Source organism: Hyperoodon ampullatus (genome assembly GCF_949752795.1).
Source record: "Hyperoodon ampullatus genome assembly, chromosome: 19".
NCBI classification, from domain to species: Eukaryota; Metazoa; Chordata; class Mammalia; order Artiodactyla; family Ziphiidae; genus Hyperoodon; species Hyperoodon ampullatus.
In genome coordinates, this window is record NC_136932.1 from 38,877,352 (window position 1) to 38,905,199 (window position 27,848).

The following is a 27,848-nucleotide window of genomic DNA, read 5'->3' on the forward strand; positions in this document are numbered from 1 at the left end:
GACCATGGGAAAGGACTCTGTCGTACCAACTCTAGAGCCAGCGCTCTGGTTGCTGAGGCAGAGATCTCCCCAATTTTCTCCACATGCTGATCCATCCCAAGCTCCACAATCTGCTCCAAGGTGAAGCTTTCAGATTCCTGATCAAACTCCCGTTGGACCTCATCCCTGACCTGATCCCAGTGCCTGCAGCCAGGGACAAAAGGTCAGATCAGGACGCTGGAACACCAGAGCCTACTGGAAAGTATCAGCATCACTCCCCAATGGCTTTCTCCCATTGGGATATTATGATTCCGTGTATTTATTAATTCACGATTCAACAGATATTTACTAAATAGCCTCTAAAATACAACCTGAGGCACTGTGGGGAATACAGAGATTGAGGTGCTGACTCTCTGGAGAGGGAGTTAGGACGGATGGGTGCAGGTTCACTATAGATGATGTCCTGGGCCAGCTGCTTTACGTGAACCATTTCATTTTCATGGCCACTCTATAAGTGAGGACCACTCTATACATGTTATTCCATTTACACATGCAGAAACTGAGGCTTAGAGAGGGTAAATAACTTAAGCAAAAAAAGCGGTTAGGTGATACTTAACTGCATAGTACTTATTAGTGAAGCATTGCCAAAAACATTATGCTGGAGGCAATACCAAAGAAGTAAAATTACTTACTCCTAAATGAATAGATAGATAATTATTAAAACACCATTTATAAAATAGTTTATTCTAGCCTCAATGGTTTCAAAGCCCTCTTCTATCATGTGATAAATTCCAGATGCACTAAAAGAGGTAAACTTGAAAAGCAAAATTATAAAGTATGAGAAGAAAGTATGGAGAGAGTGTGTCTACAACTCTGGGGTAGACGGGGTCCTCTTAAACAAGGCACAAAAGCAAAACTCCTAAAGGACAAAAGTTAGGCTTTGGGCTACAACATGCAAGTGTCTGTAGGACAGAAGTCGTAAAGCTTAGCTCTGACAGACGACATACATCGAGGGCAGACGGAAGGGAAAGAGCCTAGAAGGCTGGAGAACCGGACGACGTGACAGACAGAGGACGGCGGTGGGCTCTTGGGAAGCCTTCTTCAAGGCGTGTGTTGGTGAACAGAGGGGCAGAGAGAGCTAGGAACGCCATGGAGGGGACAACCGGGAGAACCAGGTGACGGCCAGGCCAGGGGGTGACCCTCAGGAGCCGAGGGGCAGCCTCACCGCTCTCGAAGGGCGGGGTTTCGCAGGTCCGAGATGAGAGGCATGGTCCTCTTGAACTGCTCTATTTTTGAGCGAGTGGTTTCAATAATCTCCCAGTTTCGGTCCTGAGCAAAAGCGAGAGGTGTCAGAAGACGTGATCATCTTTCCCACATGGCCCCTTCCTCAGGCGGCCTGCCTGCGGCCCCCCACCCTCTCCCCACGCACCTTGTACTCTTTGGCCAGTCTGGTGAGGCGGCGAAACAGCCCGTGGGCCATGGTCTCCATGGCCTCCGTCTGCAGGGTTAGGAACCGGCCGGTCTTCCACTGGTTCCAGTTTTCCTCCCAGTCTCGGGTGATCTCCCAGACTTGCTGCAGCACGTCCAACTCCTTCGTGGCCAAGAGCAGACAGGTGCATTGAGTGATGTGACTCTCGCCCTCCTCCTCCCTGGCAAACACGCAGGGCCTCTCCTCCTCTCATTCTGAGAAGTTTTTCCCTCCTGGCAACATACAGCTGCCTCCTCAGTTCACATTTTTTTTCCCTCCACTCTCTTGCCTTAAGAGCGCCTCAGGGCAGTGGTTGAGAGTCCGCCTGCCGATGCAGGGGACACGGGTTCGTGCTTCGGTCTGGGAAGATCCCACATTGCCACGGAGCGGCTAGGGCCTGTGAGCCATGGCTGCTGAGCCTGTGCTTCTGGAGCCTGTGCTCCGCAACGGGAGAGGCTACAACAGTGAGAGGCCCACGTACCTCAACACAAAACAAAACAAAACAAAAAAAAGAGCGCCTCAGGGAACAAGCACATGAAAAGATCCTCGGACTTCCCTGGTGGCGCAGTGTTTAGGAATCCGTCTACCAGTGCAGGGGACACGGGTTCGAGTCCTGGTCCGGGAAGATTCCACATGCCGCGGAGCAACTAAGCCCGTGTGCCGCAACTACTGAGCCCACGTGCTGCAACTACTGAAGCCCGTGCACCTAGAGACTGTGCTCGCAACAAGAGAAGCCACCGCAATGAGAAGCCCTCACACCGCAACGAAGAGTAGTCCCTGCCTGTCATAACTAGAGAAAGCCCGCGTGCAGCAATGAAGACCCAATGTGGCCAAAATAAATAAGTAAATAAATAATATTAAAAAAAGAAAAAGATCCTCAACGTCATTAGTCAGTAGGGACATGCAAGTCAAAACCACAGTGAGATACTTCATACCCACTAGGATGGCTAGAACCAAAAGTAAAGGGGGGCATGCTGGCAAGGATGTGGAGAAGTAGGGACCCTCGTACACTGCTAGTGGGAGAGTAAAATGCTGCAGCTGCTGTGGAAAACAGCTTGGAGGTTCCTCAAAACCTTAAACATAGAGTTACCATATGATCCAGCAATTCCACTCCTACGTACATACCCACAAGAATTGGGATCGGGAACTCAAACAAATACAAGTACGCGCATAGTCACAGCAGCACCACTTAACAGTAGCTAAAAAGTGGAAACAACCCAAATGTCCATTGACAGGTTAATGGATAAACAAAATCCATACAATGAAATATTATTCACCCATAGAAAGAAATGAGGTACTGACACATGCTACAACATGGATGATCCTTGAAAATACTACACTAAATGAAAGAAGCCAGACACAAAAAGTCACATATTGCATGCTTTCCTTTACACAGAATGTCCAGAATAGGCAAAACCCATGTTCAGTTGACCATTAAAAACCAGAGGGGTTAGGGACACCAACACTCTACGCAGTCAAGGGAACCTGTGTATAACTTATAGTCTGCCCTCCACATCCACAGTTCATCCATATCCATGGTTCCCCATCCATGGATTCAACCACAGATTGTGTAGTATTGTAGTATTTACTATTGAAAAACATCCGCGTATAAGCGGACCTGCTCAATTCAAACCCATTGTTGTTCAAGGGTCAACTGTAAGTAGAAAATAGATTAGTGGTCGACAGGGGCTGGGGGGAGAGGGAATGGGGGGTTACTGCTAATGGGTATAGGGTTTCTCTTGGGGGTAATGAAAATGTTTTAGAATTAGAGGTAATGGTTACACAACAATGTGCTAAACGCCACTGAACCGTTCACTTTAAAATGGGTCCTTTGTTACCTGAGTTTTCCCCCCATTTTTAAAAAAAAGCTCCTCGTGTACCCATCTTCCTGGCCCCGGTTGTTTTCCCAGGCAGGTTGGGACCCACTCTCCTGCCTCCTGCCCCCTACCCTTGGTCACCACGAGGGCCTTGCTCGGCACACCACCTTCTCCAGGTTCTGCAGGTCCTTGGAGGCTGGCTGCTCGATCTTGAAGATGCCCAGGTTGTCACGGAGATTGTTTTCTTCCTCCCGCATGGCGTTCAGCATGGCCCGTACGTGGGCTATCTGCTCCAGGGCCGCCTGGTGCCCCACATTGCTGGTGAAGGGGCCTGTGGGGAGTCCAAGGTGAAGTTCAGATTCCCACTCAAGGCCAAGGTCCCCTGAAAGGCCACCGTGGCTTGCCTACCTCTTTGTGGGTAAATCTCACTTCTCTCCTCCCACAAGAGAAGGAAAACAAGAGGGAACGCATTGAAAGAATGCATTGAAACTACTAACTGTGGCTCGAGAGTCAGAAATGGGTGGGACATGAAAAGTCAGTGTAAGAAAACTGGAGAGGCTATGAGCTGGGCTGCTGCCTTCCAGCCAAGGCTCAGCGACAACAGGAGTGTCACCAACAGACGCGCCAGGCTCTTTCCCATGCTCAGCCTTGTCTGCACCTCCCCCAGGACCTAGGCTTTGAAAGACTGGGTCAAGACAAAGGGAAAGCCATGGGAGAGGTTGCGAGAAGGGTACCTTTGAATTCAAATTCTTCCAGAAGATTGTGTGCTTTCTTCTTGAAATCGTCAGCTGAGTGAATGAGGCCTGTCTTGAACTTCTCCTTGTGCCTCTTCAGCATTTGTTCACTGTCCAGCACAGCTTGCTGGAAGGCGACCCACTGCCCGCTGAGACTGTCCAGCATCTCCAGCACCTGGGGACATCACAGAGTGGAGGTGACCCATGAGCAGGAGCTCTGCCCGTCCCACCAACACTTCGAAGAACTCTTTTCCGATCCTCTGGACCAGCATGTGTGCCCAAGTTCCACATGCAATGAGGCTCAAAGAAAACAAGCAGTTGCTGGGCCTGAAAGAGATCCTCAGGGTGACCCGAAAGATCATTCGAGTTAGCTTTGGCTCTCAGAGGCTTTGAGGCCTTGGGCCTTCTTCCCCCGCTCACTTCTCTGCTCTCCCTCCTGACAGCCGAGGGTCTCCGACGTGGGGCGTCAGCGTCCCCGGCAACCTGGGGCTGGAATGGGCCGGGCTTGGGTGGGTGGGCCGTGCGCCTTAGGAACTCACGCTGTCCTGAACTGGCACCTCATACTTCTCGAGGATGGTGAATTGCTCGTGTATGGGAGGGATCTGGGTCTCCAAGTTGGGCATGTCGTGCTGCAGGGTCTCCATGAGGTGCAAACTGACCCCCAGTTCCTCCAGCGTCTGGGGAGGGTGGCTGATTCTGCAGCGTGGGCGAAGGGAGCGTGGGCGGGGGGGCGCGAAGGCAGGGCCTACCCTCCCCCCTGCGCGGCCCGAGCCCACGTCCGCCCGCCGTACTTCTCCGCGTTCTCCTGCAGGTAGGTGTGCAGCTCCAGGAGGCGCCTGGCCGCCATCTCCTTGAGCAGGGCCGTGAACTTGTTCTGCCACTCACTGCAGTGCTGCACCAGCGAGAACTGGAGGTGCGAGCAGTCCAGCAGCACAAACTGGATGTTGAGGACCGTCTCCTCCTTCTGCACGTTATTAGCCACCTCTGTGTAGCTGAAAAGGCCCACGTCCCCGCTAGGACGTCTTTTTCTTGGCAGACGTGCCAGATGCCCTACCTGGGTGATATTTTCCTCCCAGCCAGCAGCGCTCAAGCATTCTTCTGCTCCCAGGTGTCTCCCGCTTCAACCCGTCCCCCAGCAGACGGCTGTGATTGTGTCATTTTCCCAACCGCTGCTTTCAGACTCCTCGGTTTGCATTCAAGGCTTTAGAGGCTCAGAGATCCGGGTGGAGTTCACACTGAGCTGCTCACTAGTTCTGTGCCGCCAGGCGGGTTATTTAACTGCTCTGAACCTCAGTCTTCTCATCTGTAACCTGGTGATGGTACCAGAACCCACCCTGCGAGGCTGGGGAGAGGATTAAGTTGGCTGCTGTACATATACCCCTCTGCTGACTTCCTTTCTGGATACTCACGATTTGGCGAACATGCTCACGTGGTCCCATCTTCGTGCTGTTGTCTCTGCCTGGAATGCCCTCCCGCTGCCCATCTCTGCCTGCTGATGTCCTACCCATCCTGAAAAGCCCCAGAGTCACTCCCTTCATCCACGTCCTCCTTCCCCCGATGCCCCCGGCTGAAAATTCTCTCTCCTTTCATCGAACTGCCCCGCATCTTGCATACCTGACTCACAGCGCTGATCACATGGAAGCTTGTATAAGAACACTGAGCACATCAGCACATTAGCGCTTCAGAGTTCACACAGTGCTTCTACATATACTTAACAGCCTCACAACCTTATGAGGTCGGTAGTATAACACCTATTTCACAGGAAACTGAGGCCCAGAGACTGTGAATAACCGACCTAAGATGACATGACTAGTAAGTGGTGGAGCTGGGATTTCAACTGTCCTCAAGATGCCACAGCCACTGCTGTTTCAGCAATATTCTTATCTTCCCTACTGCGCTAGAGCCCTTGGGAGGAAAAAACTTGTTCATTTCTTTGTTTTTAATTCCTCACAACCCGTCATAACAATGGTGGTTTTTGAACAAATGAATGAATGAATGAATGAATGACTAGAGGACAAAGAGACGGGAGTTCATATCAGAATTTAAGAATCCTCTTCCATTTAACTCCCATCTGCGTTCTTAAAATGAAAGTGTTCACGTCTCTCACCTTTCAGATCCCTAGCATCTCTCCTTTCCCAGCAGGACCCTGAGGTACTCCGCACCAAAGCAGCTTTTTCCCTAAATCTTGCCCAGCTCTTATCGGATCGCTATCCCCTTGAGAAACAAAGGTCCAGTGCCCTAGGTCCGGTGCTCGTCCTCTAGTTTCCTGCCCCTCCCCCAGCCTCCAGGTCAGACCTCCTCCTGCACTGCTCCGCCTCTTCAAGACAGACCCTCACAGCCACCTTTGCTCCTTACCGAGCAATGTCGGCGTCAAAAGAAGAGACCGGCGGGTTGAGGCGCTGGTATCGACGAATGAAAGAGTCCTTGTTGATCTCCCAGATCTCCCGGTACATGTCCCAGGTCTTGAGGTAGTTCTGTAGCAGGGCTGCGTTGTTGGTCATGCTGCTGCTGATCTGGGCCTGGATCTTCTTGATGTCCTTGTCCCGCTCTTCAAGACCCAGCAAAATGCTTCTCACTAACTTCCACCCCAGCCCAAGCTGCAGCCCAGCCCCTGGCCACTGCCCCAGAACCTCCCCTCCAACAGCACCTTCCCAAAGAAATACAGCTCAAACACGAGCATTAGAAAATGAAGGAGGAGGCCGAAAGTAAAAGAATGACTCTCCTCTGTAGGATTCAGATGTCTCACCTGTTGGTGTCTAGGGCTCTTATAGCCCAGCCCCAGTCCCAAACAAGTCCTTCCTGGTCTCCCAACCCCAAACCCCAAACCCCTTGAGCATCAGTCACCTAGTTTTTTTTGTTTGTTTGTTTGTTTGTTTTTGTTTTTGTGGTACGCGGGCCTCTCACTGCTGTGACCTCTCCCATTGCGGAGCACAGGCTCCGGACGCGCAGGCTCAGCGGCCATGGCTCACGGACCCAGACGCTCCGTGGCACGTGGGATCTTCCCGGACCGGGGCACGAACCCAGGTCCCCTGCATCGGCAGGCAGACTCTCAACCACTGCGCCGCCAGGGAAGCCCCAGTCACCTAGTTTTGACCCCACTCTGTGGCCCTTCTCCCTTCCCCAATCCAGCCCTTTGACCTGGGTTTTCCACCAGTCATGGAGATGACTGGCCCAGTACATCTGGAAACAGCCCTGGTCTCTCCTCCTGGCTCTGCCAGGCCCTAAGCTTTTGCTACCCCTGCACCTGGTGCCCTCCCACTGCCCACTCACCCACGATTGTGTAGATGGGCTCACGAAGAAACTTGCACTTGATGAGAATTTCAGGGAGGTGGCAGAAGACAGAGATGGTGGAGAAGAGGTGGTTGCCAATGTCACTGACCACACTTGCCAAGGTCTGCAGAGTGGGTGAGAACTCGACCTGTGGGAGCACAGTGGAGAGGGCTTAGCACAGGCCCGGGAGGACACAAGCTCAGGACTGGGAAGGCTGGACACCGCAGAACCAGGCCTGGAGGCTGTAGGAGAAAGTCAGGGCCTAGAGCCAAGTTTAAGGATTGATGGAAACTGGCAAATAACGTGTGATGGTTTTGGGGTGTTGGGGGCAAAGTGGTTCCCACCTGTGCCACACCTTCCTGCATGTCATTCTTCAAAATGACAAGGACTTGGAAGAGTGGGTTGGGGGTGGTCTTTCCATCCCCACTGATGGCCTTGGACAGTTCCAACAGTGACCACTTCACATTCAGGCGCAGGGCATCCTCCATCATGCGGTCCAGCCGAATCGTGTACAGCAGCCACTGCTGCTGAATCTGGTGGGAAGAGCAGGGGGAAGAGAACCCCTCAGGGGAGACAAGGCAGGTCCTGGGAAATGAGAACCAGCCAACAGGGAGGGGAACGAGCTCGTTCAATAGAAAGACGGGACTCCGAGTCCTGAAGGAAGGAGGTTTGAAAGGCCGAAGGTTGATTGAAGCCAAGACTAGAGCAGGATGTTTGAGAAGCACGTGGGGGTTGGGGGGAGGGGAAAGACCAAGAGAAGGGTCTGTTGGGACTGGGGGAGCTGAGGACCTGCCCACCCACAAAGCCCTGGCCACAGGACCCCCTACCTCGGGGCCATCGTTTTTGAAGACTTCATAGGAGTTGGTCATGATGGCCACCACATCGTGGTGCAGGCTCATCAATTTCTGCTGCACCGCTGCCCGATGCTCTCTTTGGTCCTCCTCAAATTCCAGGTCCCTGTACACCCGTTTGCCACTAATGCGTACCAGCAGTGTCTCTGACATCACTTGGGCTCGCCAGCCAATGGTCAGGGTGGACGCCTTGAACTCATTCACAATCGTCTGCACCTGGAGTCAGACCCCAGCCATGGGGGAGTTTCAGCTTGGGGATAGACCCTCTGGGCCTAATTCTATCCTCCCACTGTCCTCTAGCTAGCGTTGCTGACATTAAGAAAAAAAAACTTCCCTAAGCACACTTCATCTCTTTCACACGACTCCCTGGTCTCTCCACCACTACCCATGACTCAGGTATTAATTACCCACATGCCAGCCTTTCAGTCTGCCTTGCAGACCTTTAGGGTCTAATGACCACAGCCCACCTTGCTGGCGTGTACACGGCACTCTGTGATGAAGATGGCACTGGCCCCCTTCAAGGCCCAGTGCAGTTTCTTGAGTCCAGGGTGGATCTTCTTATCCAGGAACCGGATACGTTCTTTGAACAGGGCCTGCTCATCTGGGGACAGCATGGCAATAATCCTGCGCATAAGAGGAGACTGGTAGCTGATAGGGAGCTATCAGCTCTGACGACCTCTCCTCCACACCAGGACACTTGGTGGAGAACTCTGAAAGTTCATGATTCTAGGCTAGAGCTTTCCAATAAAACTTTCTGCGATGACAGAAATGGTCTACCATTCATGCTGCCTGGTACGGTAGCCACAAGCCACGTGTGGCTGTGGGGCCCTTGAAATGTGGCCTGTGCAAATGAGTCACTGAACCTTAAATTTTATTTCATTTCGATTAATTAACTTGAATAGAAATAGCCACATGCACCTAGCGGCTGCCACATTGGACCGCGCAGTTCTAGACACCCAAACAAGACTGCCGGTCCCATCCCCTCGGACTTGAACTGGGCTGAGAAAGGTACCCAACCCCGAGCTAAGCCTCACTCCAGAGATGAGTACAAAGGGTATTAAGAGGAGGGCCAGCATGGCCTTGCTTGGTTCAACGAATCTTATGTTGTTCTGGGCCCATAAGCCTAACGCCATCAACTTGCTTCCTAGAGAAGTCACCCAGGCCGACCGTATATATGGTCCAAGTGCCCAGTGGGGTGGGAGGGGACGTGGTGTTTTTTTGCTCTCTACTCTAAAGCTAGAAGACAACACTGAAAGGGACAGGAATAATCGTAGGGCCGTACGAGAGAGCACGGGAACCTTTTTTTTTTTTTTTTTTGAGATGGACAAAATGTGAAGGACGCACACTGTAGGAAATGGACAACATCATGGGGCGCATAAGATAAAGAGGGAGCATGAAGTGGCATTCAGGAGGGCTGCAGCGAGGGCCCCACCTGTTGTAGTCCCGGGCAAGGAGCAGCAGGTTTTCTCGAAGAATGCGCAGGTCCTCGGCGTGCCCAGCCACATTCACCACGTAATGGGGCGTCTCGAAAAGCAGCCGCTCCCAGTAGTCGGCCTCCACAAAGAGGATCAACAGGGACCTTGGGGAGGAAGAGGGGCAGGGCAGCTGCGGGGCCGCCCAAGGGCGTAACCCGGAACCAACACCCGACCAAGAGGTACAGGGCTGGGGCGCATGGAGACCCTTAAAGGTAAGCAATGAAGCAGAACCTCCGAGTAAAGAAGGCGGACTGGACACGTTGACTTTTGCTCCCCTCCCCAAATAACCAAAATAACAGTAAAGGGGGGTTTCGCTTGTCTAAGGCATAAGCCCACAAATACAAGAAGACAACAACCGAAAACATCTGAAAGTGGAAAAGCAGATGGATAAGGAGAAGAGGAGAGCCCAGCTGGCGCTGGAGACAGCGGGGAAGCCTCTTTAGAGGCCTGGGGACGGGTGGCTCCAAGTATCTCAGGAAAGGGGTTGAGGTGGGACTATAACAGGAACCAGCAGTTGAAAGTTTAGGAAGCAGCTCTACCCATGTTCCCTCTCCTACTCTACGTAGTTAAGCAAGTTGCCCTCCCTCACCCCAGCCTAAGACTGAAGGCTTCTTGTCTCAGGAGGCAGTGCAGAGACAAACAGAGGGTCTTTGGACTGGGGAACCCCGGGCCCAGTTGAAGGAGAGAGTAATACACTGGGAGCAGGGGTGGTGAGTCACCGTGAACACACTGAATGTTAAGATCCCCGCCTCCCTTTCCTGCCCAGAAACCAGCACTCTGGCGGCTGGAGCTATATACCCTCCGGAGCAAAGTTTGAAAGATGGTTCTCTGTGACCTCGGACCAGCCTAAATAGAAAAGTCCCACAGATGATGACCTCTGGAGTCGCCAGGAAACAGCGCACACGGACAAGCCTGCAGTGAGGCTCCCAGTTGAGAAGCCCCCCTTTTCCTGCTCAGCAGAGCTGCCAGTCAGCTTTCCAGCCCCTGTCCCTTAAATATGGACAGACAACCAAGGGTTACAGAACACTGGTCTCTGTCTTTCCTAGCACAAAAGGTGGGAGTCAGAACAAACAGAAAAAAGCAACCAGAAGGGAAGGAGAGGGGACAGCGGTTGTGCAGAAAGAAGACAGCCCACCCTCAAAAGAAAAACAAACAAAACCACCTCGAACATCCTCAGAGAGAGATAAGAGACAAAAGAGCATCCGTGAAACAGAAACAAGATGCTAGAAAAGGGACACCAAGAGGGCTCTTAGAAGTTAAAAAATGAGAGCAGAAAATTTTTAAATCAAAAGAGAGATAGGGCTTCCCTGGTGGCGCAGTGGTTGGGAGTCTGCCTGCTGATGCGGGGGACACGGGTTCGTGCCCCGGTCCGGGGGGATCCCACATGCGGCGAGGCGGCTGGGCCCGGGAGCCATGGCCGCTGGGCCTGCGTGTCCGGAGCCTGTGCTCCGCAACGGGAGGGGCCACAACAGTGAGAGGCCCGCGTACCGAAAAAAAAAAAAAAAAAAAATCAGCCTGGGGAATAATTTTTGTAAAATATTTTCTGATTTGTCCTCAGACAAGTGGTCAGGCAGTAGAGGTAGGACAGGGAAGCTGGCTGGGTTTGGTGCTGACAGTCCAGAATGAACTGACAGGATGGAGAAAGTGCTGTCAGAGCAGGAGAAAAGGAGGAAGAGGAAGTCCCATACACAAAACACGGACAGACGCCAATGTCCCCTGTCCTGCTCTGCAGAAGTCCCACTACACAGAGGAGTCTGCTACATACACAGCAATAACACAGCTCTTTTCAGCCAGGGTACAGACGACATCTGGAATATGTTTGTGTTAAGTACTATCTGTAAGGCTGGTCTGGCTGTAAAACCTGGTAAAAGCCAATTTGGACTTCAGAGTTCAAATATTTGGGATATAAGGTGGGATAACAAAACCCCTTGTGAGATAAAATAGGTGCCATTAGGGACTGGAAGGCTCCCGGAATGAAGGGAGAGTCAGGTAATTCTGAGGACATCAGGACATTTGAAGAGCATGCTTATTTCAAGATCTTATCTAGACCATGAACACAAGAAAGTAAACCTGATAAAGTTATCTGCCCCTCCTTGGAGCCTTCATACGTTTTGGAAAAGCTGAAACTGTCTTGGATGTCTTTACTGGTTTAATGAGCCCAAACTTTTCAAAATCCTTCCCCGTGATCATGGCTTTTTTTTTCCCCCATACATTATTTACTGGATTGAGGTAGTTTATCATAAAGCCACAAAAATGTAAAGCAGCTTAAAACAGATCTCTCTAGACAACAACTGCCAAAGGATGGGGGTAACTCTTCTCTCTGGGAGAAGTGTTTTAGCCATTATTTGGGTTTTGGCTAAACCCAGGCCATAAATATTTGGCCCAAAGTTGTCTTGTTAAGCTCTACTGTAAAGATTATGCAATGGTGTTTGAGATAAATATCCAATGTGTCCCTCGACAAGAGATGATCACGGCAGACAGAAAAGTTGTCTCCTAAGTTTATCCTTGCTACGTGGGCACTAAGCTCAAACATCAGGTGGACATACCACTGTGGGGGGAAGGGAACAAGATGCAGGAAGCCAAGCTGAAAGCGCCCAGCACAGAATATTCAAGAACCTTATGGAAACGGTACAACTTCTAAGTCCATCAGTAGTGGGTTGATGGATTAAATTACATTACAGCAAAATCATGGGATGCTATAAGCCGTGGAAAATAATTATGTAGTTCTGTACATACAGAATGGAAAATCTCCCACACATATTGTTAACCTTAAAAAAAAAAGCAAGTTGCAAAAATACTGTTTATAATGGGATCCTGTTTTATGTGTGCAGTGTGTATTTTTGATTACATGGTAATCATGGTTACCTCTAGGGAGTGGGGCTGTGTGCTGGATTTTCAGTTTTTCCTTTATATACTTCTACATCAATCTCTTTTATTTTCTTTCACACTGAGCATGCACTACTTTTGTAGTTTAAAATTTTTAATTTAAAAATTAAAAAAGATTTTAAAAATTAAAAAAAAGCAACCATATGAAATGGGTGGGGTGGAGTGATAAAAAATATACCAAATCTTTAACAGTGGTTATCTTTGGGGGAATTTTTTTCTTCCTTCTACTTTTCTGCGTTCTGCAAATCTTCTAAAAGGATGAAGAATTTTATAATGGAAAGATTAAATAAATGATTTTGAGAACACTTTGAAAGTATAGAATAGTGAGGACGGTATGCTACTATTCATGTTAAAAAGTATACTTAGGGCTTCCCTGGTGGCGCAGTGGTTGAGAGTCCGCCTGCTGATGCAGGGGACATGGGTTCGTGCCCCGGTCTGGGAAGATCCCACATGCCGTGGAGAGGCTGGGCCCGTGAGCCATGACCGCTGAGCGTGCGCGTCCGGAGCCTGTGCTCCGCAACGGGAGAGGCCACAACAGTGAGAGGCCCGTGTACCGCAAAAAAAAAAAAAAAAAAAGTATACTTAGATAGACGTACACTCTTATCCCTGGGATGTTATACAAGAAACTGGTAACCTTGACTCTTCTTTTTTTTTTAATATATTAAAAAAAATTTATTTCATATTTTTAAAAATTTTTGGCTGCCTTGGGTATTCATTGCCACGCACGGGCTTTTCTCTAGCTGCAGCTAGCGGGGGTTACGCTTCGTTGTGGTGCACGGGCTTCTTATTGCAGTGGCTTCTCTTGTTGCAGAGCATGGGCTCTAGGCGTGCGGGCTTCTGTAGTTGTGGCGCACGGGCTCAGTAGTTGTGGCTCGCAGGCTCAGTAGTTGTGGCTCACGGGCTCTAGAGCGCAGGCTCAGTAGTTGTGGCGCACACGCTTAGTTGTTCTGTGGCATGTGTGATCTTCCTGGACCAGGGCTCGAACCCGTGTCCCCTGCATTGGCAGGTGGATTCTTAACCACTGCGCCACCAGGGAAGCCCTTTGACTCTTTCTTTAGAGAGAAACAGAGTCACTAGGGAACAGCAGTGGAGGGAGATTTTTCATTCTCAGCCCTGACTTTTGAATTTTAGAACGTGCATTTATTACCCCTTCTAAAAGGTGAAAATGTTTTAAAAATTAAAACTATTATATCACCTTGCAAAATTTGTTTTGAAAATACTGTGTTCACACCAAGTTCTATGAGGCCATCTTTTTAAAGGGAAAACAATGTTTCTTGATTGTTTATTTTTTGCAAGGACTTTTACATGTCATCTCGCCTCATGACCATATCAGAAAAGCGTTTTTTAAGTAGATAAAGAAACTCAGGCTCAGAGGAATGCAGTGCTTGCCTGAGGTCACACAGCAGAACAGACCTGCTCCAGGCTTCGAACTCTAGTCGGCCTGGCACTGACGCTTATGCTTTATTCACTCTCACAGGCTGGCCCTGAGGATTAGAAAGAAGTAGCCACCAACCAGTGCTGACCTATGGCCCCTCTTTACCTCTCTCTCAACTCTTGTTTTTTCTTATACTTAAAATGTAAATAGCGATCACTGATGTTTAATAAAATTCTGTTATTTGAATACAATCGTTTAATTCATGGGAAAAGGGCAATTGGTGGGCTGTGTGTGCTCATATTCATGTGATTCCAAGCATGTCTGGGTGCCTCTCCAAACTCAGTGCCTTCGTGGGTACCCAGCTTTATGGGACAATGTGTCTTGCAGATTCAACCTCATTATGTGGTTGCAAATGTCACAGCCGGGGTAACCCTGGCCTAGACTCCCATCTCTTCAAAACTTTATTGTTGATTCATGAGGCCATTTTTTGGGGATCCTGCTTGGCCATACCTCAAAAAACCATGAACCCTATCAAAGCAGATCTCGACACCCCTCCCTGGTCAAAGGCTTATCTTAAACCTCTTACCCTCGTCTTCACACTCTGCTTGTCACCTGTTTCCTGATCCGTGTGGCTTCTCACTACTGCCTTACCCTCATTTCTCTGACCTGACACTCAGCATTGTCTCTCCATCTCAGTTCTTTTGATTCCTTCCTCAGACATCATGTGTCATCTCCCCCATGGTTACTCTGCCTTTGGCTCCCGGGACGACACACTCAGTGCCTCTGTCCCAGACTCCATCTCCACGTGGGCCCTCTCTGGCAAAGCCCCTTCTATAGACATTTGCCCCAACAGATAAGGACATTCCATGAGTTAAAGCCAAATCTAGTAGCAACAGCCTAGAAGCGTGGGAAGTAACCTTTCTATAGGGCCTCACTGATGACCAGAGGGAGCCCAAACCAATCAAGGAGAAAGTTATTTCCTTCCGATTAGGAAAATGCTGTCATCAGAAGGTTTGTCATCTCGGGACTTCCCTGGTGGTCCAGTGGTAAAGAATCCACCTTACAGTGCAGGGGACGTGGATTCGATCCCTGGTCAGGGAACTAAGATCCCACATGCCGCGGGGCAAATAAGCCCACGCACCACAACTACTGAGCTCACGCGCCTCAACTAGAGAGCCTGCGTGCTGCAAACTACAGAGCCCATGCGCCCTGGAGCCTGCATGCCACAACTAGAGAAGAGAAAAACCCACACACCACAACTAGAGAGAAGCCCACGCGCCGCAACAAAAGATCCTGCATGCCTCAACGAAGATCCTGTGTGCCGCAACTAAGACCCGATGCAGCCAAAAATAAACAAAATAAATAAATAAAAAGGTTTTTCATCTCTGTAGTCAGCTGCCTTACATAGCTCCTTCTTTATTTCTCTCTTCTGCATCTTATATGGGAAGGCGGTATGGCTCCAGGGTAGAACTGTTCACTTACAGAGCCACAGAGGGCAGGGACTTCGCCACTGGACACATTCCCTGCGCCCATCTCGGCGCTTAGCATGTGGAAGGCACTGGCTATATATTTTTGAATAATTAATAAATGGATTAATTAAATTTAAAACAATGGTGATATGAAAATGTCATGATTCTAAAGCTGTAGGAGAGGACATGATCTGACAGCCCATCAGTTCTCAGGAGAGGCCCCTTGGTGGCTCACAGTTTGGAAGGTTTCGCTGAGCCATCGCGGCCACCTAGTGGCAGAGCGCCTACATCACTGGTTGAGTAGGTTACTGGGGTTTTTCTGTTTTCAATCAGTTTTTTTGAAGATAAAATGTGAAATTAAAATTAAGAAGTGGTAGTAAACATATTACGGGATAAGAGAGATTTAGAAGAATGGAGAGAGAAACCAAGAGATAGGAGTTCAACTCTGGGGAGGGTTGGGGAAGGGAAGGGCGCTAAAGACAGGACAAGCAGAGTGGGAGGGCGTCACGGAGGGTGTCGTACTTGTCGAAGTTCACGTCCAGCATGCCCGCCTTCTCCTGGCTGGTTCGTAGCAACGGCGTATCCAGCCGCCGAATGCAGTCCTTGTCCAGCGTTGATGTCCAGTCTTGGAAGGTTTTTCGAACCAGTTCGTCAATGGCCTGAACCATCTGCTGATAGGTGTGTACGCTCTCCTCTCCCGTCCCGGTGTGGGGCAGGAAATGAGCATTGGAAAGACACTGCGGGGGAAGAACCAGGCATGGCTGGAGTCACCTGCCACATTCCTCCGAGTCACCCTCTCCCTGAGACCCCCATCCCCGCCCCCCGACACACACACAGACACTCGACAATATGTGGAAGACTCGGAGGGAAGGTGGAGCCCAAAGGAAAGGTGAGAGGAAGAGGCCACGGCACAACGAGAGAGGGAGTCCAAATGAAGAAAGAGAAGCACAGAGATTCAGCTCGAGGAAAAAAGTTGGGAAAAGGAAGTCCATCACAGGAGGTGAGGAATTTAAGAGGCACAAGGTCGAAAACTAGCATGAGCCCTTCCTCAGGACAGATCACTACGTCTGCCACCCCCTGGACAGACTCAGTCTCTGTCGGGAAACCTCTCCAGGGAGACTCTCTGGAGGCAACCCCCCGCCCCTGCCCCCAACCCCACTCCCGCCCCAGCACTGGGCTCAGCCTGCAAACTCTACCATTGCCGCACTGAGAACAAGTCCTGGAAAAGGCCAGGCTTACGTTCATGACCCTGTCGATGCGATGCCGTAGGATCCGCACCCGGTGCGCCTGCCCCGAATGCTGGGCCATGTAGGGCTCCAGGTATGGCCACTTCTTGCTCAGCTCATGGTTCACGAGGGCCAGTTCGCTATTGAACAGCATGTAGAGATCCACCACCTTCTTGTCATATGTTCGCTTGATAGTCTGATGAAGAAGAGGAAGTTGACAACACACCCAGGGATGCGGGTTCCCTGCAGCTCCACCCTGGAGGAAAGCTACACCCCTGCCGTGGAAGTCCTGCTCCCAAGGCATCCGGACACTGGGGGAACAGTGGAAGAAAAGAGGCACTGGCCATTCAGGACATGGGAGAGAGCATGAATGGAGGTTGGATGGCGTCTGGAAGGACCAGGAGGAACTGAAGGAAGGCAGAAGAGAACCAGGGGTGGAGGAAGCAAGCGGGCAGCCGCACCTCTCGGGCTGCAAGCCTGTGGAAGGTGTCCAGCAGTTGCACCCCATGCTCCACGTTGCGGACCAACTCGAAGGCGGAGGTGATCAAGTTCTGAGTCATCACCTCCAGGTCCTTGACTCCAGCCCGGAACCTGCACCGTTAGAGGCATGTTGAAGGGTGGGTGCCCTCGCCTGCCCCGAAGGACATCCCCTGAGTAAGACTTCTATGCGTTCTGTACTGAGGGCTTCCTAGGTGCCAGGCACTGAGTGCTATACACGCATTAATCCATTTATCCCTCAAAACAGTGCAGTGAGGTAGGCTTTATCACTAACCGTATTTTATAGGTGAGGAAACAGAGGTCCCAGCTGGTAGAACAATGTACGTAACTAGTTTGTGGCAGAACCGGGATCCAAGCCCAGAAAGGCTGACTCTGGACCCTGAGTCTGAGCCGCCACCTCCTTCCTTGCAGTCCCCCTGCCCTCCCCATCCCTGACCTGTGGCCTCCACGCTTCCCCAGTACACTCTGCTCTCACCTCCCCGACCTCCCTTCCCTGCTCGACCCTGGGGGCCTGCCTGTGATGCTCTCACCTATTGTAGTCTTCGTGCCAAGAGGTGTTCTTGACATCCAGGATGCTCCTGCGAACAGCTCGCAGCACGTGCAGGTTTTTGTGGAAGATGTCCTCAATCTCCAGCAAGTCCCGTGTTATCTGGGGCCCCTGGGCGCCAGAGAAGCAGGGAAGGGGACCTTGCTTGCCATCTTCCCAGCGGGCAAAATGGAACTGACAGTCACATACCTGCAAAGAAGTCAGCGTGAGGCTTCCTGCCCTCCTTTCTGAACCTCTCTGTCCTGAGCTCTTTGGTTTAGCTTTAAATGGCTAAAAACTAAGGAGGACCAACCAGATGCAAGGGGCTACCGGGGTGAATTTTAGCTGCAGAATGAAATATGAGATACTAAGGCAGTGATAACAGGCAGAAGTCTCAAAGCACGGGATGGTGGTCAGGCACACAGTCACGTGAAAAGAACCAAAGCAGCAAGTTCTATGTGTAGCCTCAGCCCCAGCTCCCCCAACTCCTGGAGCGTCTGCTGTTGGCTTTGAGTCTCCTTCCCTGACAGTCTTCCCACCTCGATAAGGTCCTTGCAGCGTTGCACAAAGGCATCGACCTGGGCAAATATGCTGGTCTGGTCTAGGACCCAGCCCCAGCGGGAGAACCTGTCGGAAGAAAGATTGACCAGTCAGAAGTGGGAACACAAGGCATTAATCAACCTGCCCAGGCCAGGCTAGAAACATGAGTCCTAGTTCAGGGGGAGCCTTAGAAACTGAGACCCCAAGAAACAGTTTTCCTGAACCCCAAGAGAAGAAACTCAAGGTGAGGAGAGCCAAAGAGGAAACAAAAACATCTCAGTTCTAAGAGAAGGTTTACACACAATGGAATTTTAGACTTCAGGGCCAAGAAAGGAGGAAAAGACCAGGAGGGATTCCTGGGATCAGGGAGAAGGTTATTAGAGTTAGGAGGACCTACGGCTGGGAGCTAGAATATCTGCATCCACAGAGAAAACTCAGACCCATGTAAAAACTCTAGAAAAATATAATCCATAGGCTTCAAGGGCAAGCAAAAGGACTCAGAATCTACCCGCTATAGGAACGACAAGGTGGGTAACACACAGGATAGTAGGGGAGGCCCGTCGTACTGAGTATGCATCTGCACAGCCTGTAGGTAGTGGTCTCTCCAGGCATGACAACAGGAGATGCAGCCTTGTAGGTCCTCCTTGCTAGAAATGACGTATCCCTCAAAGATCCGGTCCAGGGAGATGGCATTGCAGCACAGGCGGATGATCTCATTGCTCATCTGCAGATGGGGTCCCAACAGCCTCAGTTCACAGCCTTAGTTGCACCCCACCCTCTCTCGGAGTCCCCAAGACCGCACCTCAGGTCTCAGCCTCCTACTTCTGGATCTGGCTCCTGATACCGCTCTCGCCCCTGGTCCTCCACTGCTGGCATGGCAGCACCTCTGCGTTCCACCTCCACTGCCTGTCTCAGCCCAGGTCTGCGGCTGCATTTCTAGCCAGTGATCGGCTCAGCGCCCCTGCCCCACTCTTTGGCTCCACTGCCCTCCAGGAAATGTGCCAGCTCCTGATCCTCTAAAGTCGGTGTTCTTGGGCTTCCCTGGTGGCGCAGTGGTTGAGAGTCTGCCTGCTGATGCAGGGGACACGGGTTCGTGCCCCGGTCCGGGAAGATCCCACATGCCGTGGAGTGGCTAGGCCCGTGAGCCGTGGCCGCTGAGCCTGCGCGCCCGGAGCCTGTGCTCCGCAATGGGAGAGGCCACAACAGTGAGATGCCCGCGTACCACAAAAAAAAAAAAAAAAAAAAAAAAAAGTCGGTGTTCCTTCCTAAATCTGCCTCTCGCCCACTGCGAGTTCCATCTTTGGAAACGAGAAAGAGTGGGTCTTCCCCTCCCGTACAACTCAGCCTGGGAGTCTGTCCTTCGTGCCCCCCTCCCTCCCTGCACTCCGTCTACGCCTCTTTGTAAAGCCCCTCTTCCCGCCTGGGCTACGTCCATCTGGAAGCAAAATGTCCAGTCCAGGCCCCAACTCCAAGCATCACTAAAGTTGACGATGCAGGCAAAAACCTGTGGTCTCCGTCCGACCTGAAGTGCATTCCTCACTACCTTTTCACCGCATATGTCTGCTGGTGAATTCCGCCTTCTCCAGAAATGTGTGTCCTACTAATAGGGCCACCCCCTTATAACCCTCTGTCCCTCCCTCTGTAGACACACACCTTCCGGAAGAGGGAGGTCAGTCTCTCCCGAGTGTTGTAGTGGGGAGAGTTGACCCAGATGATGCGGATGAGACTGATGAGCCTCGGGAGTTTACTAGAGATGTCCTTAGGCCTCATGAAAGCCAGCTCCTGGTAAGGTTCCTTCAGGATCGACAAAAAAGTCAGGTTTGACTGCGCTTGACGAGATCCATCCTGGCAGTGAAGAGAAACCAGGAGAAAACTTACCCCCGGGAAAGAACCGGTTCAAAGCGAGCGCTTTTGATCCTCCTCAAACCCCATCCCGACGTGCCTCTCCCGGGCAGCATTCCCAATTAACCCTATCTGGTGCCAATCACCTCAGGTCTCTGCCACCCTTCAGGACCAGAGCTTGTACATACATACTTTTATTCACTTACTAGCTTCTACAAAAATATTTTTATGTCTTTTCTCATGTGTGAGTCCCATCTCTCCCACTAGACTGGGAATTCCCCAAGCTCGGGTTTTGCGTCTATTTCTCTAGTTTTTCCCCTTGAACTCTAACTCTGCACAAAGGAGACGCTCAATAGGTGTTGATCAACTGACTGGATATCACTCTCATTCAGCCCAGTGGTTGTCACCCAGGCCCCTTCACTGCCCTGTTCTCAACGAGGGTTTTAGACTTTTCCACCTAACGGTAGCTCAGTTCCCTCAATACCAGCTTCAGATTCCACCTAGGAAGACAGGGCCTCTCTCTCTGTATTCTACAGACCACTTTGATCTCTGTGTGTCCCAACACTAAGATTATCAGCTTGTCATATTATACCAAATTTAATTTTTTTTAAGTGTTTCTCTTGCAGCTCTCTCGGCTGAACCGTGTGGGTTTGTCTTTGACCCCAGGCCATCTAGCCATCTCTTTTGTGTAAGTCTTATTTCTCAGCTGGACTGTACGGGTTGGGCTCAGAGAGGGCACTCAATGTAGGACACTTGTTGAGTAACCAGAAGTCTCCCTAACTAAACTATAAGCTCCTTGGGACCTTGTGTTCTACCACTTTTATACTCTCCCACAAGTCCAAGTCCAAGCACTGGGTGCATCTATCTTTGCCTTTGATGACTATGTTGACTCTCTCTTCTTAGCACCTTACAGTGTCCCAACTGCTGTCTACTTTCTGGCAAGCCTCCATCCTTTGATCCACTCACAGACCTGTATCTGCTGGGCCAGCTTCATAAAGGGCGCCAGGTAGGATGACTTGGCAAGACGCAGGATGGACTTGATGTGTTTCACTCCCGGCTTCACCAGCTGTTTGCTGATGCCAGACAGGTCCATGCATCGGTTGCGCCAGAACTCAATCTCCTCCAAAGGACCTAAATTTTCTCCTGTCTCCACAGTTTCCTGGGCACTGAGCACTTCCTTTATCTGCCGTGTCCAGTGGATCATGGAGGCTGCCGGGGAGAGGACAAAACCTCTTGCATTTCTTTGCAGGACTCCCCAGTTGTGTCCTTCCCTGTTTCCCCTACAGAGCCCTCCTATCCCAACTCCTGTCCAAGCCTCTGGCTGCCCCCCACCTCTCCCCGAGGAGCCCCGACACATGGGCAGTGCCAGCCACTCACTCTCCAGTCGCTGTACCAGCTCTTTGTCTTTAACCACCGCCTCAGGCTTCACGTTCATGGCCTCTGTAGGGATGTAGAGAACAGTGTGCCCCTCCAGCTTGTACCGAGTATCTAAGAAAAGGCAAGGACCATGAGAGTTCACAGAGGGTGATGGGTGTATGCCACCCCAGTTCCAACCATGGTTGATGATCTGGGGCCCAGGAAGTCTACACATTTCAGGAGAGCAGGCAGGAGAAACTATGACTCATGCTTTTTTGATATCAAGCGGGAAAATGACAGAAGGCAGAGATACCTCACTGAGACATAATAAGAGATTGTCATAAAATATGGTCAAAGATCTATACCATGCCCTCAACACTCTCTTCTATGACACATGTACTCCCCCTGCTGCCCCCGCCATCTCCCCTTACCCTACATGTACTCTTGGAAATTTCCAACTCTGAGCGGGTCTGGCCAACTGTTCTACAGCAGGAAACTCTACCTGGATTAGAAGGCAAACTCTGTAACCTGTTCCACTCATTCAACAAACACATTCCAAGCACCTACTCTGTGCCAAGCAACGCGGGTACTCAGGATCAATCTCCCCCCTGCCTCACTCTCTCTACTGTTGGTGGGGACTGGGGAGAGAGCAGGCGTTCCTGTCTTTCCACTCACCTGTCAGGCAGGCCAAGAACCTGTGCAGGTGAGAAGCAAAATGATTTCGAATGCTCTCGGGCCAGGTTGTGTTTCTAAAGATCTGAGGGGCAAAGACGCCGTTGAGCAGCCGAAGCAGGGCTGGGATGTAGGAACCCCGCACTGTCCCAAAATGCACAGTTGCCTCAAAGTTCTCTGGAGTGATGGGAACTGGTGCTTGGCGAATGAAGTAGACAATCTGGTTCTGGGTCTGTGTGAAAGACAGTAGATCAGAGTTCAGGGTTCAGGCCCAGCCATGATACCCAAGGGAATCTGAGGCTCCAATCATGAAAGCCTGGCTGAGTTCTTCATCGCATTCCCTCAGTGTATCCAATCCTTCTCCAAATATAAGCAACATGAGGTGCTTCCTGTTCTTGTCAGGGACATAACAGAGTCTGTATACAGAGATGTGGGGAGGAAATGGAGAGAGCATGTCTTGAGGGTAGGGACTGTGTATTTTGTCCAACTTGGTTCCAGACCTAGCACAGTGACAGGGACATATTAGATGCTCCATAAATGATGGATGGATGGAAGGATGGATGGATAAATGGAAAGAAAAGGATATAGGAAAACCAGAAAGAAGAAGGACCAAAAGTAAGAGACAACTGTGTAGGGTTTTCCATTTCACTTGCATATATTTTCCCCCAATTTTTCACTTATCCTTCAGTTGTGTTTATTCTGAGTTTTTGTTGTTGTTTACATTCAGAAATGTATAACTTTCCTGTTGTTAAAACTTCTTAAAGTTTCTGACTTCTACATGCTTAGAAAAGTCATTCCCACTCTAAGATCAGATTCACCTGTCTTTTTTTCTTTAGTACTTTTGTAGCTACTCTTTATACTTGATTTAACTTTAAAAACTGAAAATAAAATGCAAAGAAGAAATTCATAATCATTCAACTTCCCACTACCCAGAATTAAATTTTGGCATTTTTTTTTGGTTTTGGTTTTTTTTTGGCCATGCCATGCGGCATGTGGGATCTTAGTTCCCTGATCAGGGATCGAACCTGCGCCCCCTGCATTGGACGCACGGAGTCTTAACCACTGGACTGCCAGGGAAGTCCTTGTATTTGATTTTTTTAAAAAAAGCTTAACAATTATTATTTTTGTTAAAAATGATATGTTAATTATAAATAACTGAAACAATGCAGAAAAGTACAAAGATAAAAGTTTAAATGTCATCTAAAATTCCACCACCCAGACATTAATTATGATCATTAGAGAAAATACTATTCCAGACATCTCTCTGTAGATACACACACACACATATATATATATATATATATATATATATATATACAGAAAAATAAATTAAAATAGTTATTTCAAAATAGGATCATGCTATTTTTTAACATATAATTTATTTATTTATTTACTTTTGGCTGCGTTGGATCTTCGTTGCTGCGCACGGGCTTTCTCTAGTTGCGGCGAGCGGGGGCTTCTCTTGTTTTGGGGCACGGGCTCTAGGCACGCGGGCTTCAGTAGTTGTGGCACGCAGGCTCAGTAGTTGTGGCTTGTGGGCCCTAGAGCGCAGGCTCAGTAGTTGTGAGCATGGGCTTAGTTGCTCCGTGGCATGTGGGATCTTCCTGGACCAGGGCTCGAACATGTGTCTCCCGCATTGGCAGGTGGATTCTTTTTTTTTTTTTTTTTTTTTTTTTTTTTTTTTTTTTTTTGCATTACGTGGGCTTCTCACTGCTGTGGCCTCTCCCGTTGCGGAGCACAGGCTCCGGACATGCAGGCCCAGCAGCCATGGCTCACGGGCCCAGCCGCTCCGCGGCATGTGGGATCCTCCCAGACCGGGGCACGAACCCGCGTCCCCTGCATCGGCAGGCGGACCCTCAACCACTGCGCCACCAGGGAAGCCCGGCAGGTGGATTCTTAACCACTGCACCACCAAGGAAGCCCCAGGATCATATTATTTGTAATTAAAAGTATTAAATTTAATTTTACTTGGATTTAATAGAATAAAAACATATTGATGTGAATATAGTAAACGGTTGAGTTTCAAATAAATGTTTCCTTATCTCTAAGAGAGATTTCTTCCTAAAAGACCCCTTTCTAAGGTTATAAGAAAGCTTATGAAAAATATTAAGAGATTAGGACTTCCCTGGTGGTGCAGTGGTTAAGAATCCACCTGTCAATTCAGGGGACATGGGTTCGAGCCCTGGTCCGTGAAGATCCCACATGTCGCGGAGCAACTAAGCCCGTGCGCCACAACTACTGAGCCTGCGCTCTACAGCCCAGGAGCCACAACTACTGAACCCATGTGCCACAACTACTGAAGCCCACATGCCTACAGCCCGTGCTCCACAACAAGAGAAGCCACCTCAATGAGGAGCCCACACACCGCAACAAAGAGTAGCCCCTGCTCGCTGCAACTAGAGAAAGCTCACGTGCAGCAACGAAGACCCAATGCAGCCAAAAAATAAATAAATAAATGAATAAAAAGAGGTTAGTTTTCGCACTGCCTTCCAATTTTAAGTTCAATTGACTCGCTGCTTTGAACGACAAGAACATTGGCATCCTCTTACTCTCTTGCATTCTCTCACCACTTCCCAATTTTTGTTATACTATTACTTTTACATTGTCCAGGTTGATAACATTCACATTCAATAACATAACCATAATTCCCATGGTTATTTAGTATTAGTTCTTTATTTAAATGAATTGAATATTCACAGAGTCTCTATTCCTGAGTTTTCTATTTGGTTCATTCTTTTTTTTTTGGTTCATTCTTTGATGAACTGGATTTCCATTGATGACATCATTTTTGCTTTTCAAAGTAGGGTTCTTTCAAGACTAAAAATGACTGCCTATTTGTTGCCTCTATACTTGACCATCTAGGCTGGGAATTATACCCTTGGGTTACACTATGGTTCCTGGAGAACTCGTAGGTGTAACTTCTGGGTGTTCAGAGAAGTCTGAGATCAGCCTAATGGTTCCCCTTGATAGATAATTTGGGTTTTTGACTAGAGGCCTAAATAATTTTTTCCCCAATTTTTATTTTGAAAAAAATCCAACCCATAGAAAAGTTGCAAGAAAGGCACAATGAACAATAACATGCCCTTCATCTAGATCCACCAATTGTTAACATTTTGCTGTACTTGTGCATGATTGCACTCTCTCTCATTTTCTCTCCTCTCTCTGCTGAGCCATTTCAGAGTTAGCAGCAGACGTTATAAAACTACACCCTTACATACTTCAGCATATGGCTCCTAAAGGGGAGGATATTCTCCAACATTCTCAACACTGTAATTATCACACTCTAAAAATTTAACTTCATTTAATACTTTTGTATAATACACAGTTTATATTTGATTTTCCACAGTGGTCCAAATAATGTCATTTACAGCTGGTTTCTTCCCATCCAGGATCCAATACAGATCACACATTGTTGTGTCCCCTTTAATTCCACATAGTTTCCCAGTCTTTTTCTTTCTACCATGACAGTGATATTTCTAATAGTCCAGGCCAGTTGTTTTCCAAAATGTCCCTTAATTTTGATTTATTGGATTGTTTCCTCACTATTAGATGCAGGTTAAATATTCTTGGCAGGAATACCACATAGGTGATGTTCCCAAAGAATTAATTTCCCCGAATTTAAGTAACCTAACTAAGACGTGTACTGACATTAAACACTGTGTAACAAATTTTTTGTGGAATAAAGTATGTCCTTTCAATTCCCACATTCTGTTCCTTCTGCAGTTCAGGGAAATTCTCTGTTTTTTTTTTTTTTTTGCACCGGGTCTTAGTTGTGGCAGGCGGGCTCCTTAGATATGGCATGTGAACTCTTAGTTGCAGCATGCGTGTGGGATCTAGTTCCCTGACCAGGGATTGAACCCGGGCCCCCTGCAATGGGAGCTCAGTCTTATCCACTGCACCACCAGGGAAGTCCCTCTGTATTTTATTTTTAAATTTATATTCTGTTTCATTAGTTGGTACCCTATGTTAGATCACCTGTGTCTGTCTTTCACATCTATTAACTTCTCTCTACTTGTATTGTCATTGGTTTTTTCTTCTGCATACACTGTAATTATCTCAAGCCTCTCTTCTACATCCGTTCAGATTTTCAGTGGTAGCTATTCAGTTCCTTGCTGTTTCTAACCTACTAATTTTAACATGTAAACATGCTGCTTTCCTTATTTCAAAAATCTGCAGTCTCCCTTTTATTTCATTCTCACGTTTCATCATTTCGTCTCAGCTTATTAAAAAATTAAATTCGTGTTCTTATTAAGTCGTACTGTAACATGATGCTGTTGTGAGGAATTGCCTTCTGTTCAGTTATGTTTTCCTCTTTTGCATGTTTTGTTCTGTTCTTTTTCTCCCTTGATGTGGTATGCTTGCAGTTGCCACGCAATTTCACTTGCCTCATGCTTGCGCAGCTCTCTGAATTCCTTCTTTTTGCTTTAAAGTACTGTGGGTGATTTCCTGATGTCCCACTGTGAGAGCCCAGTTTCATTTCCCCCTCGAAGTTAAAGTGAAAGGGTTGGGTATTTTATGCTTCATTCACTTTTATCTAGCCTAAGATAACTGCATGAGGGGATGGGCAGATGGTTACGGCTAATTTAAAACAGTGTAAAATCTTTGTTAAAATACATGGGCTCTTTCTTTTCAGATTTTGTAAAAAACCAAGGTTCGCTCCATCTCACTGGGGGGCGTCCACCATTCCCACAGGGAGGACGGTTTCTATAAGTTAGTTCATAGACCTTTCATTGGTCCCCACTTTTAAAGTTTATTAGATTAGATTTTGCTTCTTTCCTTGTTTGTTTACTCTTGGGTGTTTGTTGTTGTTGTTTTCTCGTTTTACTTTTTACTATTTTATCAAGTATTCAAGAGTAATAATTTCTTAAGGAAGTTTTTCAATTTCAATCTTGCACCAGGAGAATACAATTAAATCCATGATCTATTTAGAATATTTTTTGGCATGCTAAATAGATTTTTTTCAGCTTTGTCGAGGCATAATTGACAAATAAACATTGTATATATTTAAGGTGTACACCTTGCTGTTTTTTTATTTTTTATTTTTTATTTTTTTTGCGGTACGCGGGCCTCTCACTGTTGTGGCCTCTCCCGTTGCGGAGCACAGGCTCCAGACGCGCAGGCTCAGCAGCCACGGCTCACGGGTCCAGCCACTCCGCGGCATGTGGGATCTTCCTGGACCGGGGCACGAACCCGTGTCCCCTGCATTGGCAGGCGGACTCTCAACCACTGCGCCACCAGGGAAGCCCCCACCTTGCTGTTTTGACATACATATACACTGTGAAATGATCACTGCAATCAAGCTAATTAACATATCCATTATCCCATATGGCTACCATTTTCTTTTTCTTTTTTCTTTTTGTAGTGAGAACACTTAAGAACTACCCTTTAGCAAATTATACATTATAGTATTATTAACCATAGTTACCATGCTGTATATTAAATCTCCAGAACTCATTAATCTTGCATAACTGAAATTTTGTACAATTTTCCCCCAGTTTTATTGAGATATAATCGACCTATAACATTGTATTGGTTTAAGGTATACAGTGTAATGATTTGATATGTATATGAATTGCAAAATGATTACAATAAGTTAACACCTATCACCTTACATAATTATAATTTTTTTTTCTTGTCAGAACTTTTAAGATCTGTTCCCTTAGCAACTTGCAAATATACAATACAGTTTTGTTAACTAGAGTCACCATGCTGTATGTACATTAATCCCCAGAACTTATTTATCTCATAATTGGAAGTTTGTACCTTTTGACCAACTTCATCCATTTTCCCTACTCCCCCATCCCCAACTCTGGCAGCCGCCAATCTGTCCTCTGTCTCCCTCCATCTGAATCTCTGTTTCTCAA

The 27,848-nt window shown here is 48.6% G+C and overlaps 1 protein-coding gene across 1 annotated transcript in view; it reads right to left on the reverse strand.

Moving 5' to 3' along the window:
* DNAH2 (dynein axonemal heavy chain 2) overlaps window positions 1–27,848 on the reverse strand; it is a gene marked incomplete at both ends in the record, with an annotated part of 87,984 nt that overhangs the window by 50,107 nt on the left and 10,029 nt on the right. The window contains 23 exons of the mRNA XM_079725443.1: window positions 27–183; window positions 1,205–1,308; window positions 1,409–1,570; window positions 3,432–3,595; window positions 3,999–4,173; window positions 4,538–4,694; window positions 4,790–4,990; window positions 6,354–6,546; window positions 7,269–7,416; window positions 7,613–7,801; window positions 8,096–8,335; window positions 8,587–8,743; window positions 9,552–9,698; window positions 15,847–16,061; window positions 16,564–16,746; window positions 17,012–17,141; window positions 17,579–17,784; window positions 18,114–18,201; window positions 18,681–18,838; window positions 19,768–19,959; window positions 20,927–21,165; window positions 21,334–21,444; window positions 21,988–22,216. Coding sequence (XP_079581569.1) covers window positions 27–183; window positions 1,205–1,308; window positions 1,409–1,570; window positions 3,432–3,595; window positions 3,999–4,173; window positions 4,538–4,694; window positions 4,790–4,990; window positions 6,354–6,546; window positions 7,269–7,416; window positions 7,613–7,801; window positions 8,096–8,335; window positions 8,587–8,743; window positions 9,552–9,698; window positions 15,847–16,061; window positions 16,564–16,746; window positions 17,012–17,141; window positions 17,579–17,784; window positions 18,114–18,201; window positions 18,681–18,838; window positions 19,768–19,959; window positions 20,927–21,165; window positions 21,334–21,444; window positions 21,988–22,216 — 3,945 coding nt within the window. The remainder of the gene's footprint in view (window positions 1–26; window positions 184–1,204; window positions 1,309–1,408; window positions 1,571–3,431; window positions 3,596–3,998; window positions 4,174–4,537; window positions 4,695–4,789; window positions 4,991–6,353; window positions 6,547–7,268; window positions 7,417–7,612; window positions 7,802–8,095; window positions 8,336–8,586; window positions 8,744–9,551; window positions 9,699–15,846; window positions 16,062–16,563; window positions 16,747–17,011; window positions 17,142–17,578; window positions 17,785–18,113; window positions 18,202–18,680; window positions 18,839–19,767; window positions 19,960–20,926; window positions 21,166–21,333; window positions 21,445–21,987; window positions 22,217–27,848) is intronic.